The 18,559-nt window shown below is 43.1% G+C and overlaps 1 protein-coding gene across 2 annotated transcripts in view; it reads left to right on the top strand.

Annotated features, from left to right (window-relative positions):
• Nucleotides 1-437: 437 nt before the first annotated feature.
• Nucleotides 438-18,559, top strand: part of LOC112253118 (pro-neuregulin-3, membrane-bound isoform) — a 394,019-nt gene continuing 375,897 nt past the window's right edge. Inside the window, exons 1-2 of one of the 2 annotated variants that reach the window (XM_042323631.1) lie at nucleotides 438-777; nucleotides 876-2,588. In XM_042323631.1, coding sequence (XP_042179565.1) covers nucleotides 1,859-2,588 — 730 coding nt within the window. In that variant the 5' untranslated portion in view covers nucleotides 438-777; nucleotides 876-1,858. Of the gene's footprint in view, nucleotides 2,589-18,559 lie in introns of both variants that reach the window. The other variant, XM_024425051.2, reaches the window with a different exon arrangement.

Here is an 18,559-nt window from a genome sequence, read left to right as displayed (position 1 = left end):
ACCCTCTCAGCCTCATCCTTCCTTCCTCCTCTCTTTAATTTCAATTCCCTCTTTGTTTCAGAGACATAACTGGGAGGCTCTATGTGAGTGAGTGACAGCTCCTGCATTGTGACTCTGCTCTGCCGGTGTTGCTGATACTAAGATGCAGCCTGTTCTGTTCTGGTAACATGCGTCAGTCTGCTAATACTGCAGAGCTTTGCCCAGGATTTGTGCATGCATTCTTCATCTCTCTCTGTCTCTCTCACTCACTCTCTCTCTCTCTCTCTGTCTCTCTCTCCTTCTCTCTCTTCCTCTCTCTCTTCCTCTCTCCCTCTGCCCCTCCCTCTTTCTCTCTCAGAGGCGGGCAATCTTCCAAATGCTGGTGGAGATAGCAGGTGCAGCCCCGTTTCTCTCTCTCACTTCCCTCCCTCTCTGTCTCTCTCTCCCTCTCACTCTACCAGTGTGCACATTCTGCTCAGTCCCTGCTTTTTTCTCTCTCTCTCATTTGCTCTCCCTCTCTCTCTCTCAGCATCAGCAGCAGCAGGGCAGGGAAGCAGCTGTCTCCCTGATTCGAATACCAGAGCCACCAGTCTGCTGGATCAGCATCCTTGGCTAAAACCACAGGAGGGTCAGGCTGTAAAGCCGAAGAGTCTGTTGTGGAGATCTCTAATCATCCTGAAGCAATCCCTGGAGAGACAAAAACAGCAAAAACTGCAACAAATCCCAACATTGACTGGAAGGCTGCCATTCCTCATACAGGGACCTGAAGTAGAAGAACAGGGAGAGGAGTGGTACAGGGTGGGTTTCAACGGCTCCCTCTCTCTTTCTACATCTCCTTTACTGTCTTTTTCTGAGAGGATCCTTATCTTCTCTCTCTCTTCTTCTCTTTTTCTTAGTATGCGAATGTAGTTGGCGGATAAGGGACAGGTTTCTAGCTCGCTGCTGCATTAACAGGCAGTGCACAGACACGGCGGGGCAGAGAGTGGACAGCTTGGGGAACCTGAGCTACGGTAGGAGAGGAAGGGGACAACGCATCGCAAACGACAGAAACACCCTTATTCTGCCACCATTCACCCATCCTTTTCTCTCTCTATCTCTAAGCTCCAAGGTTGTTTTTTCTCCTCGTTGTCATCAATGGATTCTGTCTTTTTTCCCACTGGAGAATAGCAAACAACTCAGTGCTGGGAGTTGGCTTGGTTTTGCTCCAAAACTGAAGAAAAAAAGCATAAAAAGAGAGTACCTTTGTGGATGTTGTAGAGAGCGGGTGGTCTGAAGAGGGAGCAACAGCGCACCCAGGGCAAATCTCTTTTCTCTCTGACGGGAGGGACAGCTTTCTGTATCTGGGGCTGAGAAGCTGACTCAGCTACGGTGAGATAGCTGCAGAAACTCAAGGATCCTGTCTGCCTTGCCTACTTACTGTAGGTGAGGGATTCAGAACAGCCCCTGTAAGTTTTTCTCATCAGCATCAATAACTCAAACGCCCCATCTTGGAATATTGACCGAGGGAATGAGAAAGGGTGTGAAATAAAGAGGGCTATTCTATTCTCCTCTTCATCTATTTTGTCTGGATCGTCCTCGGAGTTGGAAGTCTTGGTCGCTTTTGGGGAGGATTTCAGTTGGACTAAAGATCATTCCAAGTTCCAACGCATCTACATCGGCTTTTTCCACCTCTGTTGTGCATCTCTGAGTGTGTCTGAGTGTGTTTGTTTGTACGTATCTGTATGTGTGTGTTACTGTGTGTGTGTATGCGTTTGTGAGCATCTTGTTGCCTGTGTTTCCTTCTTGATGTCCAGCATTGTCGGTTGCCATTCTGCCTCGTGCTGCCCATGCCTGTCACGCGCCTGGCCCCAAGGTTAACCCTTGCTAAGCCGCGTGCAGGATGAGCGAGAGCTCCGGTGCAGTCACATCCGGGGCAGTGATCCTGGAGGAGTGTCCAGAGGGGAGTGGGGAGCGAGAGCAGGTCCAAGCCCAAGAACCAGGGCGCCTGCGCTGTGGAGGCTGCACCCTGTGGCCCCGCCAGCAGACATGGCTATGTGTTGTCCCTCTACTCATAGGCTTCATTGGCTTGGGACTAAGCCTGATGCTGCTCAAATGGATTGTGGTGGGCTCTGTTAGGGACTACGTGCCCACAGACCTGGTGGACGCCAAGGGTATAGGACAGGACCCCATGTTTCCCCCCCATCTCTCCAAGCCCAGCGCCTTGCCTAAGAACTCAGACACCACCAGTACTACCACCACGGCAACCATTACTACCGTGGCCAACCCCACCACAACCACCATCACGGCAGTAAGGGGCAGAACTCTAACTGTCGTCGCCAACCACCCTGGTGGCACCACTACTACAGCCAAGGTGGGTGGTGCATCAGGCAGCCAGGTTACACCTCGCAGCACCACACAGCGCCAAGGCAACTCTGGGGGCGGAGGACCACAAGGCCCCCTTATTACTACAACCAACGCCGCACCGGTCGCCGCCTCCACTTTTACCACCTCCAGTCCTAAACCTTCTAACCCCACTGTGCTGCATGACTCCACACAAATGTGGACCCATGAACACACGACGGAGAGGCCTGCCTCCACTCCCACATGGACCCATGTGAACCGAAAAACACGTGAGTCACCACTATCTGTAATTACTGCTTGGTTTGAGAAGAAGCTAAGGTACTGACTAGTCACTATTTCTTTCTAATTTGCGATTAACTATTTTTTAATCAAGACATTTAAATGCTTCCAGACATTGGCTGGTTTTGTGTTGCAAATCTAGAAAAAATGTAAAATGTGCCATGGGTGATTTACCATTAATTTATATATATATATATTTGGAATGAGATGTTCAACGTATGTGGACACCAGCCCGTTGCACATCTGATTCCAAAATCATGGGCATTAATATGGAGTTGGTCCCACTCTTCTGGGAAGGCCTTCCATTAGATGTTGGAACATTGCTGCGGGGACTTGCTTCCATTCAACCACAAGAGCATTAGTGAGGTCGGGCACTGATGCTGGGCAATTAGGCCTGGCTCACAGTTGGCATTCCAAATCATCCCAAAGGTGTTCAATGGGGTTGAGGTCACGGCTCTGCGCAGGCCAGTCAATTTCTTCCACACCGATCTCGACAAACCATTTCTGTATAGACCTCAGTTTGTGCACAGGGGCATTGTTATGCTGAAAAAGGAAAGGGCCTTCTCCAAACTGTTGCCACTAAGTTGGAATCACTAAATCATCTATAATGTTATTTTATGCTGTAGTGTTAAGATTTCCCTTCACTGGAACTAAGTGCCTGAAATGAAAATCAGCCCCAGATCATTATTCCTTTTCCACCAAACCTTACAGTTGGTACTATGCATTGGAGCAGGTAGGGTTCTCCTGGCGTTCTCCCAGATTCGTCCATCGGACTGCCAGATGGTGAAATGTGATTCACTGCTCCAGAGTTAAATGGTGGCGAGCTTTACACCACTCCAGCTGACCCTTGGCATTGCGCTTGTGTGCGTCTGCTCGGCCATGGAAACCCATTTCATGAAGCTCCCGACAAACAGTTATTGTGCTGACGTTGCATCCAGATGCAGTTTGGAACTTGGTAGTAAGTGTTGCAACCGAGGACAGACGATTTATACGCGCTACGCGTTTCAGCACTCGATGGTCCTGTTCTGTGATCTTGTGTGGCCTACCACATCGCGGCTGGCCGTTGTTGCTCCGAGGCGTTTCCAGTTCACAATTACAGCACTTACCGGGGAAGCTCAAGCATGGCAGAAATTTGATGAACTGACTTGTTGGAACTTGGAATCCCGTGACAGGGGGCATGTTGAAAGTCACTGAGCTCTTCAGTAAATCCCATTCTACTGTCAATGTTTGTCTATGGAGGTTACATGGCTGTGTGCTCATTGTTATACACCTGTCAGCAACAGTTGTGGATGAAATAACCATATCCACTCATTTGAAGGGGTATGTGAACAACCCTTCAAATTAGTGAATTTGGTTATTTCATCCACACCCTTTGCTGACAGGTGCATAACAATGAGCACACAACCATTCAGCCTCTTTTTGAATTAAGACAATAAAAACCTATGTGATAGAATGCTGAGTTGTTGTATAATGTGCAATTTCCAATGTGAAATTCACAAAGACTAAAGTTCTTTATGGATGAAAGGCAGGGATAGTGATGATGGTTGTGGTTGTGGCTGGTAACTCCCCTTATGGAAGGGTAAAAGCTGCAGAAATAAATTATCCAGTGTGATGGATTGATCTAATGAGAGGTTCTTGCATCATTTTGCTTTCCTGGAAGATTACTGTCAGCACCCTCACTGGATTCCATATTATCTTTTAAGAAATGTATGTTCAACGAATTTCCACGTGGAGTTGATGGACATCTGTCAGTGTAGCTATCTACAGTAGCATGCTAACCTTATCTAGCTAGCTAGCTAGCTGTCTTTCCAACCTTATCTAGCTAGCTAATATTATCTATTGTTGCTGTTTTTTTTAACTTACATCATATTCAAATGATTAGCTAGCTGGCTCTGTGGCTGGTTCTGGGGTTAATGTACCTGGATTTGGAACTGGATTTGTCGTAAGTATTGATTTAGGGAAAACCTTGCCACAGATGGAAACCACTGGCCTATCTTTGACTTATCTCCAAAGTTTTGGCATCTTCTATAAATTGCAGCTGCGAATCTGCTGTAGAAATAATAAGTTGTAGCTCTGGTTATATGGGTAACTTTTGAAAGATAGCTGATATGCATTTTTCTACATTGTAATGGACACAGTGCAATCTTTGGTAGTTTGCTGGCAGGCTTTGGCTACGGTACAGCAAAGTCAATTCAGCCCATACTCATGGTTCTTACAGGGGAAGTGGCATGATAGACTACAATTATTTTGCTCATGATCATGCATGGCACAAATGACATAAGTTCCTTGAATCTTCATTCATGGGTTCCTTTTCATTATCTAGCTAACGTTACACCAATCAAATCAATGGAATGTGTAGTGAAACAAAACTTTAGTGGTCAAAACCATTCATTTTGGGGTGATGGGGGGAGCGCGTTTGCAAAATGCTATCATATCACAAATGATAACATTTATAAAATTGTTATATAGATTTTTTTTTAATACAGACTAGCTAAAACATATGTCAAAATTGACAAATTATCCAATATATTACGATCATTTTCTGGCAGAAAAAGTGAAGGTGAAAAATCATATGTTTGCACCCCCTATTTTTATTAGATCCATGGCTCAGGCGGCCAAGTGGACAGAAGGCTATTTGGCTCATCTCAGTCACGTAGAGGAATAACTTTGCAGCTGTTTCTGAAATAAACAATGCCATGCTTGTGGGTGGTAACAGTCATATATATAAAAGCCAGGCCTGAAACAAATGTGGGCTGAAAATAATTTGAATGTCATATCATAGGAAAAGACATCACATTAACACGGATTTGCACATAGACATCTGCCAACTGATATTTACAATTATAGTTCTTATAGTTTTGTAGAAATGTTTCTGCCTTCTGTAAGTTTAGGAAACATTGCCTTGAGCCTTGAAATTCTCCCTCATGGGGATGGTCCCTGTGGCTCAGTTTGTAGAGCATTTCCCACAGGGGACGAAAATGTATGCATTCACTACTGTGAGTCACTCTGGATAAGAGCTTCTGCTAAATTACTCAAATGTAAATAATGGAGGACAATGAAAGTTCACAAAAGTAAAGGTAGACATATCAATTATATTGTTAGTGTTTTTACTGATATCAATTTCTGAAAAATCGGTAATAGGATTTCTGCGTTTGAATTGGCTACAATGGGAAGTCATAGTAGTCACACACCACAGCTTGGTTCTCAAGTTTGGACAGCTCAGTACAGTAGAGTAAAGTAGAGTTCAGTACAGTACACAGTAGAGCACACTAGAGTTGTGTACACTATACTCTACTGTGGTCTACTGTACTATACTTAACTCTACTGTACTCTACTGCACTGAACTCTACAGTAGTCAAAGTGTCATGTCATAGTTGACACTTCATTCTTTCTGCAGACCTCATTGAATCTTAGAGTTTTGTAAAATTTGGACACAAAAAACTGAGGTAGATTTTACCGAAATTCTGTTACCAAACTTTGCATCTGCACAGTAAATGTGTTTTTGTCAAATGTTCAGTGTAAATTGTTAAAAGTTGTCATTGTGCATAGAATGGTAGGGTTTGTTAAACTTTGAAATCAATGTTTTTTGTTTGGGATACATTTTAAGTGAAAAATCTGAGCAATTCTGTTACCGTGAAACTACCCATAGCCTATTTACTAGGGCTGTGACAATACCAGTATCGCAATATATTATAGTTTGCAAAAATATGAAAACACGAAGCCGACCAAACCATTTGGTCCTTTAAAATCCTGCTGTATGGAAAATATTGTGTGCTACAGCTTGGAAAAGAAATACATGTGAGTTTCTTTTCAACATTAGTGCTGTTTCCTAAATAAGTTAAATCCACTTTGTGTTTAGTTTCCTTGCAATGGAACTAACGAGGATTATGATACTGGTATCGTCTTGGTCTTGCAATCTACTGTCTCAAGACTGGATTAATCTGAAAACAACAATGTTATGCTCTCCCAGTTCTATCCACTCTGCTGTCCTAGACTCCAGTCGTTGGATCACCATAGCCTATTGATTTGTGCAGGAGAGATTTTCTTGCAGTGATCAATCAACTTTGTACCTATGACTCCATTACTCCAATGATAGATATCATTTTTCCATCACGTTGTCTATTATGATCCTTGAATTACACAAAGCTGAGCCATACATCAAATTAGCAATGCATACAAACTCAATTCCCTTGTCTGTCTTCTGATGGTGTCCAAAGTAATCAGAATTTACTAGATTAGAATTAAGTGTGCTCTTTGATCATTAGAGTCAGTAAAAATGTTGTATTATTTCATAAGCAAAGAAAACACCAGGAGCCATTCATCACACATTCATTTATTAATTAACCATTTTAAGAATGCCATTTCGCGAGCAAGTGCTCCTGAAAACCATTAGGCCCCAGTGATGGATATCCCATGGAAAATGTCACTTCTCCAGCATGCTGCAGCAGCCAACTCTAATCCCACCCTCCCCTCCTTCCTATATCCAATCTTCCATCCTCCCACACATTGTTTGCAATTTCAAAAGGGCATATTTTCCTTAACTATCAATTACATTTAGATTTGCTTTAGGTATTCATTGAATTATCCTAATTAATGTACTACCTATCTTTACTGAATTATCCTAATTAATGTACTACCTATCTTATCACTGTCACACCCTGACCATAGTTTGCTTTGTATGTTTCTATGTTTTGGTTGGCCAGGGTGTGATCTGAGTGGGCATTCTATGTTTGATGTCTTGTTTGTCTATTTCTATGTCTGGTCTGATATGGTTCTCAATCAGAGGCAGGTGTTAGTCATTGTCTCTGATTGGGAATCATATTTAGGTAGCCTGGGAATTCACTGTGTGTTTGTGGGTGATTGTTCCTGTCTCTGTGTTTTGTACCAGATAGGGCTGTTTTTGGTTTTCCACGTTTATTGTTTTGTTAGTTTATTCATGTATAGTGTCTTTATTAAAAAACATGAATAACCACCACGCTGCGTTTTGGTCCGCCTCTACTTCACCTAAAGAAAACTGTTACAATCACACATTCAATCATTTAAACTGAAGGTGCTGACAGACTTTTGTCCTTAATACATACATAATACATTCTGAATGTGAATGTACTGAGCAAAAATAAAAACGCAACATGTGAAGTGTTCACCCCATGTTTCATGAGCTGAAATAAATGATACCAGACATTTCATTTACACAAAAAGCTTATGTCTCACATTTTGTGCACAAATTTGTTTACATTTCTCCTCCTTTGCCAAGATAATCCGTCCACCTGACAGGTGTTGCATATCAAGAAGCTGATTAAATAGTATGATCATTACACATGTGCACCTTGTGCTGGGGACAATAAAAGGCCACTCTAAAATGTGCAGTTTTGTCATTCAATAATCCCACAGATGTCTCAAGTTTTGAGGGAGCGGGCAATTGGCATGCTGACTGCAGCAATGTCCACCAGAGTTGATGCAAGAGAATTGAATGTTAATTTATCCACCATAAGCTGCCTCCAACGTTGTTTTAGAGAATTTGGCAGTACGTCCAACCGGCCTCAAAACAGCAGACCACGTGCAACCACGTGTCACGCACGGGCCTTATCTTTGTTTTCTTTAACATTTTTGGTTAGGTCAGGGTGGTTGGTTTAGTTTTTGTATTTTTTAGGTTTTTTTGTCCTCTCTAGGGTTTTTGTATATCTATGGGGTTTTAGTATGTCTAGGTATATGTAGGTCTATGGTGGCCTGAATTGGTTCCCAATCAGAGGCAGCTGTTTATCGTTGTCTCTGATTGGGGATCCTATTTAGTTTGCCATTTTCCATTTTGGTTTTGTGGGTTATTATTCTATGTTTAGTTGCATGTTTTCACTAGTCATATTGCATCACATTTTGTTATTTTGTATAGTTTTGTTCAGTGTTGCATACATTTAATAAAATAGAATGTACGCTTTTCACGCTGCGCCTTGGTCTCCTCCTTATGACGACCGTGACAAAATAACCCACCAAACCAGGACCAAGCAGCATGAAAAGGAGGAACAGCGCTTATTGGGGAAATGGACCTGGGAGGAGATATTAGATATCGTCATCCTAAGGAGGAGATGGAGGCAGCGAAAGCAGAACAGCGATACTATGAGGAAAAATACCGGAGAATAGGTACAAGGCTTGCACGGAAGCCCGTGAGGAGTAGGCAGTCGGAGACCTGAGCCTACTCCTTGTGCTTACTGTGGGGGGCGTGTTACTGGTCAGGCACCGTGTTATGTGGTAGAACTCACGGTGTCTCCAGTGCGCTATTCTAGCCCGGTGTGCTCTATTCCAGCTCCTCGCACTGGCCGGGTTAGAATGGGCATCCAGCCAGGAAGGAGGGTGCCGGCTCAGCACTCCTGGTCTCCAGTATACCTCCTTGGACCAGGATATCCTGCGCCAGCTCTGCGTACTGTGTCTCCGGTGAGTTTGCACAGCCCAGTGCATTTGCAGGGCGAAAATAAACATCCAGCCAGGATGGGTTGTGTCATCTCTACACTCCAGACCTCCAGTGTGCCTCCACAGTCCAGTACGTGCTGTTCCTTCTCCCCGCACTCGCCCTGAGGTGCGTGTCACCAGCCCGGTACCACCAGTGCCTGCACCACGCACCAGGCCTCCAGTGCGCCTCCAGGGTCCAGTACACCCTGTTCCTGCTCCTCGCACTCGCCCTGAGATGCGTGTCCCCAGCCCGGTACCACCAGTGCCGCCACCATGCACCAGGCCTATAGTGCGCCTAGGCATCCGGCGACCGTACCCAGTCCAGAGCGTCCGGCGACAGTACCCAGTCCAGAGTGTCCGGCGAAGGTACCCAGTCCGGAACCTCCAACGACGGTCCCCAGCCCAGGATCTCCAGCGACGGTCCCAGTCCGGGGTCTCGAGAAAAGGTCCCCAGTCCAGAACATAAAGAGTTCAGTACAGTACACAGTAGAGCACACTAGATGATCCACGCAGCGGGGGTCCCCAGCCCGGGGTCTCCAGAAACGGTCCCCAGTCCAGAACCTCCGTCGATGATCCATGGGTCAGTGCTACAAGAGAGGACTCAGTGTAAAGAAGGGGGGCTCCGTCCAGTACCAGAGCCGCCACCGAGGTTAGATGCCCAGCCAGCCCCTCCCATATAGGTTTAGGTTTGCGGCCGGGAGTCCATACCTTTGGGGGGGAGGGTACTGTCACGCCCTGACCTAAGTTATCTTTGTTTTGTTTATTATTTTTGGTTAGGTCAGGGTGTGACGATGGTGGTATGTGTGTTTTTGGCTTGTCTAGGGTTTTTGTACATCTATGGCGTTTTGGTATGTCTAGGTAAATGTAGGTCTATGGTGGCCTGAATTGGTTCCCAATCAGAGGCAGCTGTTTATCGTTGTCTCTCTTGCCATTTTCCATTTTGGTTTTGTGGGTTATTTTCTGTGTAGTTGCCTGTCAGCATTCGTGTCTTATAGCTTCACGTTTGTTTTGTTAGTTTGTGTAAATAAAGAAGCATGTATTCTTATCACGCTGCGCCTTGGTCTCCTCGTTAGGACGAACGTGACACCACGCCAGCCCAGGACCTCCACATCGTGTGATACCAGCCACCTGGACAGCTGATGAAACTGAGGAGTATTTATGTCTGTAATAAAGCCCTTTTGTGTGGAAAAACTCATTCTAATTGGCTGGGCCTCACTCCCCAGTAGGTGGGCCAGGCTGCCAAATTGGTGGGCCTATGCCCTTCCAGGCCCACCCATGGCTGCGCCCCTGGCCAGTCAGGTAAAATCCATAGATTAGGGCATAATTAATGTATTTCTATTGACATATTTCCTTACATGAGCTGTACTGTAACTCATTTTAACCGTTGATATCTCAATATATTTTCAGCAGGATGTGTATCCCTGGAAAAAAATCAGAGTTCATGTAAACTTTACAGTTTTTATAACACAGTTTGTCCCCAAAAAATTGGACTCTTGGCACAATTTACCCCAGATATAGGGAAACATTTAGCCATGGGAACAGGGTAAATTAAGCTGCCTACAAATGTCTGTACTGAATGAAATATTGCCACTACCTTTTTAAAACCATGTATATCTTTATTTCCCAAATGCAATTTACCCCAAGGCAAACATTTTGACTATATTAGCCCACATTGCTACAAGGATACACTTTCATGCTAGGTTGAGGACCTCATATTAAAACTTATAGAGACCCCAACTGATGTATAGAACAATCTTAAACATTTAAATTAATTTAACTTCTTGAAAATCAGTTTTTTGGATTTAACTTGCTTACTACTTTTTCCATGTTGTTTCTTCCTTCACAGACTCTATGAAATGATGACCTCTTCCTAAATATTTGGCCATAAAATACATTTTGTGTATGGTTTCCTAGAAACAAGGGTGGCTCAATTCATCCCTTTGGCTCAATTTACCCCACTCTCCCCTAATACAATTTGAAAGGGATGTTACTTTGTCTCAGGCATTGAGTATTGAATCAGGGTGTCAAGCAGCCATGCTTTAGCATCGTTCACTGGCACTATGCTAGATTACTTTTTACTCAAGCCATCCTTAATCCAGATTAATTTCTCATCACTCTGGAGGAGCAGATAAACAGAATTATGCACCTATCATTAGTCACACACATGATGCGGTTACAAGCATCCCAGTGATTGGGATTGTATTGATAGACAGTATTCTGTACCGTATAAGACTGTGTAATATGTTCATTGAAATGTTGCCACTTATTAGATTCTATGAATAAGCCATTTTTCATACAATACTCATCAAACAAGTGTGTTGTTTTCCAAGTGAAATACAAACGTGTTAGTTTCACATATAACGTTTCAAGTTCTAATGTCACATGCACAAGTACAGTGAAATGCCTTTCTTAAAAGGCCCAATGTATCATAAAAAATAACATATAGTAGAACAAAAACAAGAAATAGAAAGACCAAGAGAATGCAAGAAGTTATATACAGGGTCAGTTGCAACAGTATATTTACTATGTGCATGATACTGGAGTGATAGAAATAGATATGTATGGGGGTAATGTGACTAGGTATCAGGATAAATGATAAACAGAGTAGCAGCACCGTAAGTTATGATTGTATGTGAGTGTGTGTGTGTATGTCTGTAGAGTCCGTTAAAATGGGTGTTCATGTTATGTGTGTGTTAGAGTGTCAGTATGCATGAGTGTTTAGAGTATTGTGAGTGTGCACAAAATACAAATAAAATACAATGGTCAACTCAGAAAGTCTGTGTAACCATTCTGTTAGCTACTTAGCGGTCTTATGTCTTAGGGATAAAAGCTGTTCAAGAGCCAGTTGGTCTCAGACTTGATGCAGCGGTACCTCTTGCCGTGCATAAACCAGAGAGAACAGTCTACGGCTTGGGTGGCTGGAGTCTTTAACAATTATCTAGGCCTTCCTTTCACAACGCCTGATATAGAGGTCCTGGATGGCAGGGAGCTCGGCCCTAGTGATGTATTGGGCTGTCCGCACCCCGCTCTTTAGCGGCATGTGATCGAGAGCGGTGCTGTTGTCATACTAAGAAGTGATGCAGCCAGTCAAGATGCTCTCAATGGTGCAGTTGTAGAACCTTTTGAGGACTTGAGGGTCCATGCCAAACGTTTTCAACCTCCTGAGGGGGAAGAGGTGCTTTCATGATGTAAGATGACCCAGTCACTACAATGGTACAGGTGTCCTTCCAAACAAAGTTGCCGGAGAGGAAAGAAACCACTCAGGGATTTCACCATGAGGCCAATGGTGACTTTAAAACAGTTACAGAGTGTGATAGGAGAAAACTGAGGATGGATCAACAACATTGTAGTTACTCCATAATACTAACCTAATTGACAGAGTGAAAATAAGGAAGCCTGACATAATAAAAATATTCCAAAACGTGCATCCTGTTTGCAATAAGGCACTAAAGTAAAACTCCCAAAAAATTGGTAAAGCAAATGAGCTTTATGTCCTGAATATAAAGCGTTACTATACAGTATGTTTGGGGCAAATCCAACACAACACATCACTGAGTACCACTCTTCATACTGTATTTTCAAGTATGGTGATGGCTGCATCATGTTATGTGTATGCTTGTCATCGACAAGGACTAGGGAGTTTTTTTAGCATAAAAATAAATGGAATAGAGCTAAGCACAGGAAAAATCTTAGAGGAAAACATGGTTCAGTCTGCTTTCCAACATGCGCTGGGGGACAAATTCACCTTTCAGCAGGACAATAACCTAACACACAAGGCCAAATATACACTGCAGTTGCTTACCAAGATGATATTGAAGGTTCCTGAGTGGCCTACTTACAGTTTGTCTTAAATCAGCTTGAAAATCTATGTCAAGACTTGAAAATGGCTGTCTAGCAATGATCAACAACCAACTTGACAGAGTAATGTTTTTGAGAATAATGTGCAAATATTGTACAATCCAGGTGTGCAAAGCACTTAGAGACCTACCTAGAAAGACTCACAGCTGTAATTGCTGCCAAAGGTGATTCTAACATGTACATGTGTAAATACTTATGTAAATGAGATATTTCTGGATTTCATTTTCAATAAATTTGCAAAATTTGTTAACTTTGTAATTATGGTGTATTGTGCGTAGATGTGTGAGAAAAAAAACATATATTTAAACCATTTTGAATTAAGGCTGTGACACAACAAAATGTGGAATAAATCAAGGGGTATAAATACTTTCTGATGGCACTGTAGGTGGGTGAGAGCAGTGTGAAGTGCAATTGAGATTGCGTCGTCTATGGATCTGTTGGGGCGGTATGCAAATTGGAGTGGATCTAAGGTGTCTGGGATGATAGAGTTGAGATGTGCCATAAAAACAGCCTTTCAAGCACTTCATGATTACAGATGTGAGTGCTACAGGGTAGTAGTCATTGTGGCATGACGTCATCTTAAGACATGTTGGGATTACAGATTGGGACAAGGAGAGGTTGAAAATGACAGTAAATATGCCTGCCAGCTGATCTGCGCACGCTCTGAGAACGGGCCTTGGAATACCTTCCATTAGCCCATATTTCACTGAGATCATTTACTGCTGTATTCTATTGATTTGACACTCCGAAGTGGAATCAGAGCCATTTAGGATCTGATGGGGGCTATAAACAAGATTTATTAGGAACTCTTCAATCCTGGTGCCTCTAGTCTAAGATTAAAGTGAGCCCATTCCCATGTTTGGTGGGCCTATTCCCTTTCATGAGGCCTTAGGCAACTCAATGCACTGTACCACACCCAGCTACAGTACAGCGATAGTGAACATTGACCTATTCAATAAATGACATTAATTGATGTGCTGTCTGTCTGATTTTAGGTCATATTTAAGAGTGTACTGTGCATGCTTGCCTGTTTGTATGTGTATGTTTGAATGTGTGTGTGTGTGTGTGTTTGCGTGTGTGCCGACAGGGTGGGGATGGGGTGGCCTAGATGTGACCCAGTTGTGACACCCAGACTATTGAAAGCTAGGATTCACTGCTCATCCTTGAAATCTGATTGCTTCCCACCTCTAAGAGGATTTATGGGCAGAATTACAACTCCTGGACATGCCCCTTGTTTGGGGTTTGGCAGTCAAATCATCATGTTATGTTTATCAGTATATTACTAGAATCATGACCCAAAATATTTTGGTCCTTGGTATTAAATATCAATGCAATAGCTTGTATTGCAGTGTTCAAGAAGGAGATGTTGAAAGAAGGTTTGCATGGGTGAAGTCATTGCCAAAGTCAGAAATTCTAAGATTCTTCCCAGACTGCTTTGCAAAATGTGACACGCTGTGAATTTGCACAGAGATTTTGGAATTAGATCAAAGTACAAGTTGAATCAAAGCTGGGCCATCAGACATGGCTTCAGTCTCATCTACCACTGAGCTGGTTCATCAGTTAGACTAACAATATATGATTATTAACTGGTATGCCTACCTATCTTTATTAGTTATTGATAGTAGGCTATATAAGCCAAGCTCAAGGAGTGTTTAGATGGGTGGGTGCTACACTGGAACTAGAGAACTATGAGTGAGGTGTGGGGACATCATTCAGGGTGACACCAGATGTAACATGTGTATAGTGCACTCAGAATGTATTCAGACCCCTTGACTTTTTCCAAATTTGGTTGTTACAGCCTTATTCTAAAATTGATTAAATTAATTAATCTACACACAATACATTTTTATTCAAATGTATTAAAAATAAAAAGCTGAAATATCACATTTACATAAGTATTCAGACCCTTTACTCAGTACTTTGTGGAATCACCTTTGACAGCGATTACAGCCTGTCTTTTTGCGTATGACGCTACAAGCTTGGCACACCTGTATTTGGGGAGTTTCTCCCATTCTTCTCTGCAGATCCTCTCAAGCTCTGTCAGGTTGGATGAGGAGTGTTGTGCACAGCTATTTTCATGTCTTTCTGGAGATGTTCGATTGGGTTCAAGTCCGGGCTCTGGCTGGGCCACTCAAGGTCATTGAGACTTGTCCAAAAGCCACTCCCGCATTGTCTTGGGTGTGTGCTTAGGGTCGTTGTCCTGTTGGACAATTCATCCCAGTCTGAGGTCCTGAGCGCTCTGGAGACGGTTTTCATCAAGGATCTCTCTGTACTTTGCTCAGTTCATCTTTCCCTCGATCCTGACTAATCTCGTAGTCCCTGCTGCTGAAAAAAATCCCCACTGCATGACGCTGCCACCACCATGTTTCACCTTTTGGTTGGTGCCAGGTTTCCTAAAGACGTGACACTTGATATTCAGGCCAAAGAGTTCAATGTTGGTTTCATCAGACCAGAGAATCTTGTGTCTCATGTTCTGAGGGTCCTTTAGGTGCCTTTTGGCAAACTCCAAGTGTGTTGTCATGTGCCTTTTACTGAGGAATGGCTTCTGTCTGGCCACTCTACCATAAAGGCCTGATTGGTGGAGTGCTGCAGAGATGGTTGTCCTTCTGGAAGGTTCTCCCATCTCCACAGAGGAACTCTAGAGCTCTGTCAGAGTGACCATCGGGTTCTTGGTCACCTCCCTGACCAAGGTCCTTCTCCTCCTATTGCTCAGTTTGGCCGGGTGGCCAGCTTTAGAAAGAGTATTGGTGGTTCCAAACTTCTACCATTTAAGAATGATGAAGGCCACTGTGTTCTTGGCGACCTTCAATGCTGCAGACATTTTTTGGTACTCTTCCCCAGATCTGTTTCTTGACACAATCCTGTCTCAGAGCTCTACAGACAGTTCCTTCAACCTCATGGCTTAGTTTTTGCTCTGACATACACTGACAACTGTGGGACCTTATATAATGTAAACAGGTGTGTACCTTTCCAAATCATGTCCAATCAATTGAATTTACCACAGGTGGACTCCAATCAAGTTGTAGAAACATCTCAAGGACGACCAATGGAAACAGCAAAGGGTCTGAACACATACCGGTTTTCAAGGAAAATATCGCAGACAGCTAAATAAAGTTTAAAAAGGAATGGCATATATACTGCCAAGTATATTCAATTACTGTATTAAGAGTTTCTCAAACACCAAGTCTTGAAAATGGCTCCCCAGTAACAGTCAAGATGGCAAATCAAATGGCTATTCACATGATTTATCATTACTAGTCTAGCAGGGGTTATCAGAAAGCTGTTTTGGATTTACATTTCAATCAATTTGAATATTTCTGACCCTGCATCTCTAACAGAATGCAGAAATACATTCTCATGCATTGCCATTAGATTGAATTCCTCTCTGAAGCTTTCGCAATAAAGCCTCATGTTACTTTGATTTATCCTGGTGAAATGTCCTAAGGAGGGAAGAGCCTTTAAATATGTATGTGCAGAAAAGGAAACATGTTCAATATGTAGAGGAAAATGTGAATAATTGATGATGCCCTATGACAAACTCAAAACAAGAGTGAAACATGGCCTATGCTTCATGAATTGGATAGAAGAGATACAGACATAAGCTAGAGATACTGGATGACACAGGGTGAAATGCTAATGGTCGAAGAGTTGACAAGGTGTGTTCTTGAGACTTTTCACCAGGAGATGCTCCATTGCTTCTTGAAAAGCGGGGCAACCCTGGGTAGCCTAAACGGAACACAGAAACGACCTCCCTCGGTCCAGTAACATGTCTCGCAAACCCATTGCTCCCAAAGGTGACGGAGTACAAAGTGGCTGAATGCTAGATTTGTATCCTTTTTATCAGAGGGGCTTTTGATAATGAATTCCGTTGTAAGCAGGCCTGAGATGAGGTTCCTTAGATGTCTATGGCGGGGAGATGTGAGATCAGTTGATATATTTTGGATTGGCTTGCAGACCCCAGCTCCACTTGTCCTCCAGAGATGGATTGCCACTTTACTCAGAACAGGGACGACACAGAAGTGTTTAGTCCTTGCTGATGACAGTATACGGACTTGCATTAATAGTTACCTACAGCAAACTGGCTTGAACTGATTCAATAAGTGATGCAATGAAAAATGTGAGCACTTGCCACATGCCACCTGTCACTTCGAACTTTGCAGAACGAAACGATTTGTCTAGCATTCCTGGAATGATGAAATTCCTGGAGCCACCAAACCTCATATTCTTCTTGGGCAGCAAATGTCTGGTTTGAACTCCAATTCCAATACCGATCTCCATTAAAAAAAGCCTTGCTATACACAGGAATGACAGGGACATTTATGAGTTATTGTCCTATTATCTACAGCAGGCATTATTAATAATGAAATGCTTGTGTTTGCGGTGCAGTAGTTCATGTGATTTGGTTGAGCAGCCCATCATTAAATAAGATAGATACAGTATAATCTATATGTAATGGGTATCATGCTTCTATGGAGATGGTATAGGGTTTGTCAGAATGTGTAGAATGGAGGCTTGCCTTAGGAGCTTGTCTTCATTATCAGCATATCGGTCTATGTCACAGCTGCTCTCAGCCAAAATATGCCTTACACTGAATCATCAGGGCAGTATAACACATCCATTATGTGCTATTTTGTAGATATTTTGTTGTCTGACATTTCCCTCATCCTGCAATTCAATTGTTCTTATGAATGACGACACCCAGGAAAGGTAATGTACTGATGTTCCACTAGACATATCAATATTCACAGAAATGTAGCATGTACAGTACATTCCTTAAATATGTTCTCCAATGTGTTGTATATATAAATTCATTCTAATTGATTTAAGCTTGAAAAGGAGTGATTATCATTTTGCCAACTCTCCCTTGCGCCTCTCTTTTCTATATCCTCTTGCAAGTAAGCTGCAAACCGTTTATTAACATCAGTGAGCAAACAAACGTCACAGCGCTTTGATTTTAGCCACGGTCAGTAGCTGGTGCTGTAGTTTGTAGCCTATTATTCTGTAGCAGCTTCAAAGGAGCTGAGCAGTGTGACAAATGTGGGCCATAAACCTCCAGCAGCTTGGCAGGACGGCCGGTGGACGCTGGCCAAGATCAGACCAGAGAAATAGCCTACTGAGGAGGAGGAAGAATCCTCTGGTGGCAGCCAGACCTTACCCCAAAACACATCCCAAAAGGAACACACAAGTCTAGGTAGAGCTCATCAAGGCAAAACATGGCACAGTATGTTCTGTCCATTCTGGCTGATAACCATCCTGGCTGATAACCATGCTGCTAAATACAGAATACAGCTGCTACCGCCATTGTTTAACCTACAAAGAGGGGATTATTTAATTGATTCAAGTCAAAGGCAAGTCCATTTACGCTCTGCATTGATTCAGTATCTCCCTCAAGGTCAATTTAGGATTAAATTCAGTTTCCTTTGATTCCACCACTGAGTAGAATGTCACCTGACTGGAGAAATTGCTTCATGGTGTGTGCACGGAATGTTTTGGCATGGTGCATGAGAGAGTAAGTGTGCACATTTGAATGATCACTAATTAGCAGTGTATTTGTGTTGCCATGGCAGTCTTCTGGAGGTTGACTGTCTTCCCCCTTCTGTTTCCCCACTAATATGGTTCTCCCCTGGGACTTCTTCTCTAACGAACAAAAATATAAACACAA

The sequence above is a fragment of the Oncorhynchus tshawytscha genome, linkage group LG06, assembly GCF_018296145.1.
Source record: "Oncorhynchus tshawytscha isolate Ot180627B linkage group LG06, Otsh_v2.0, whole genome shotgun sequence".
Classification (NCBI taxonomy): Eukaryota; Metazoa; Chordata; class Actinopteri; order Salmoniformes; family Salmonidae; genus Oncorhynchus; species Oncorhynchus tshawytscha.
Note: the sequence above shows the minus strand (reverse complement) of the source record. Positions and strands in the feature narration are given on the sequence as shown.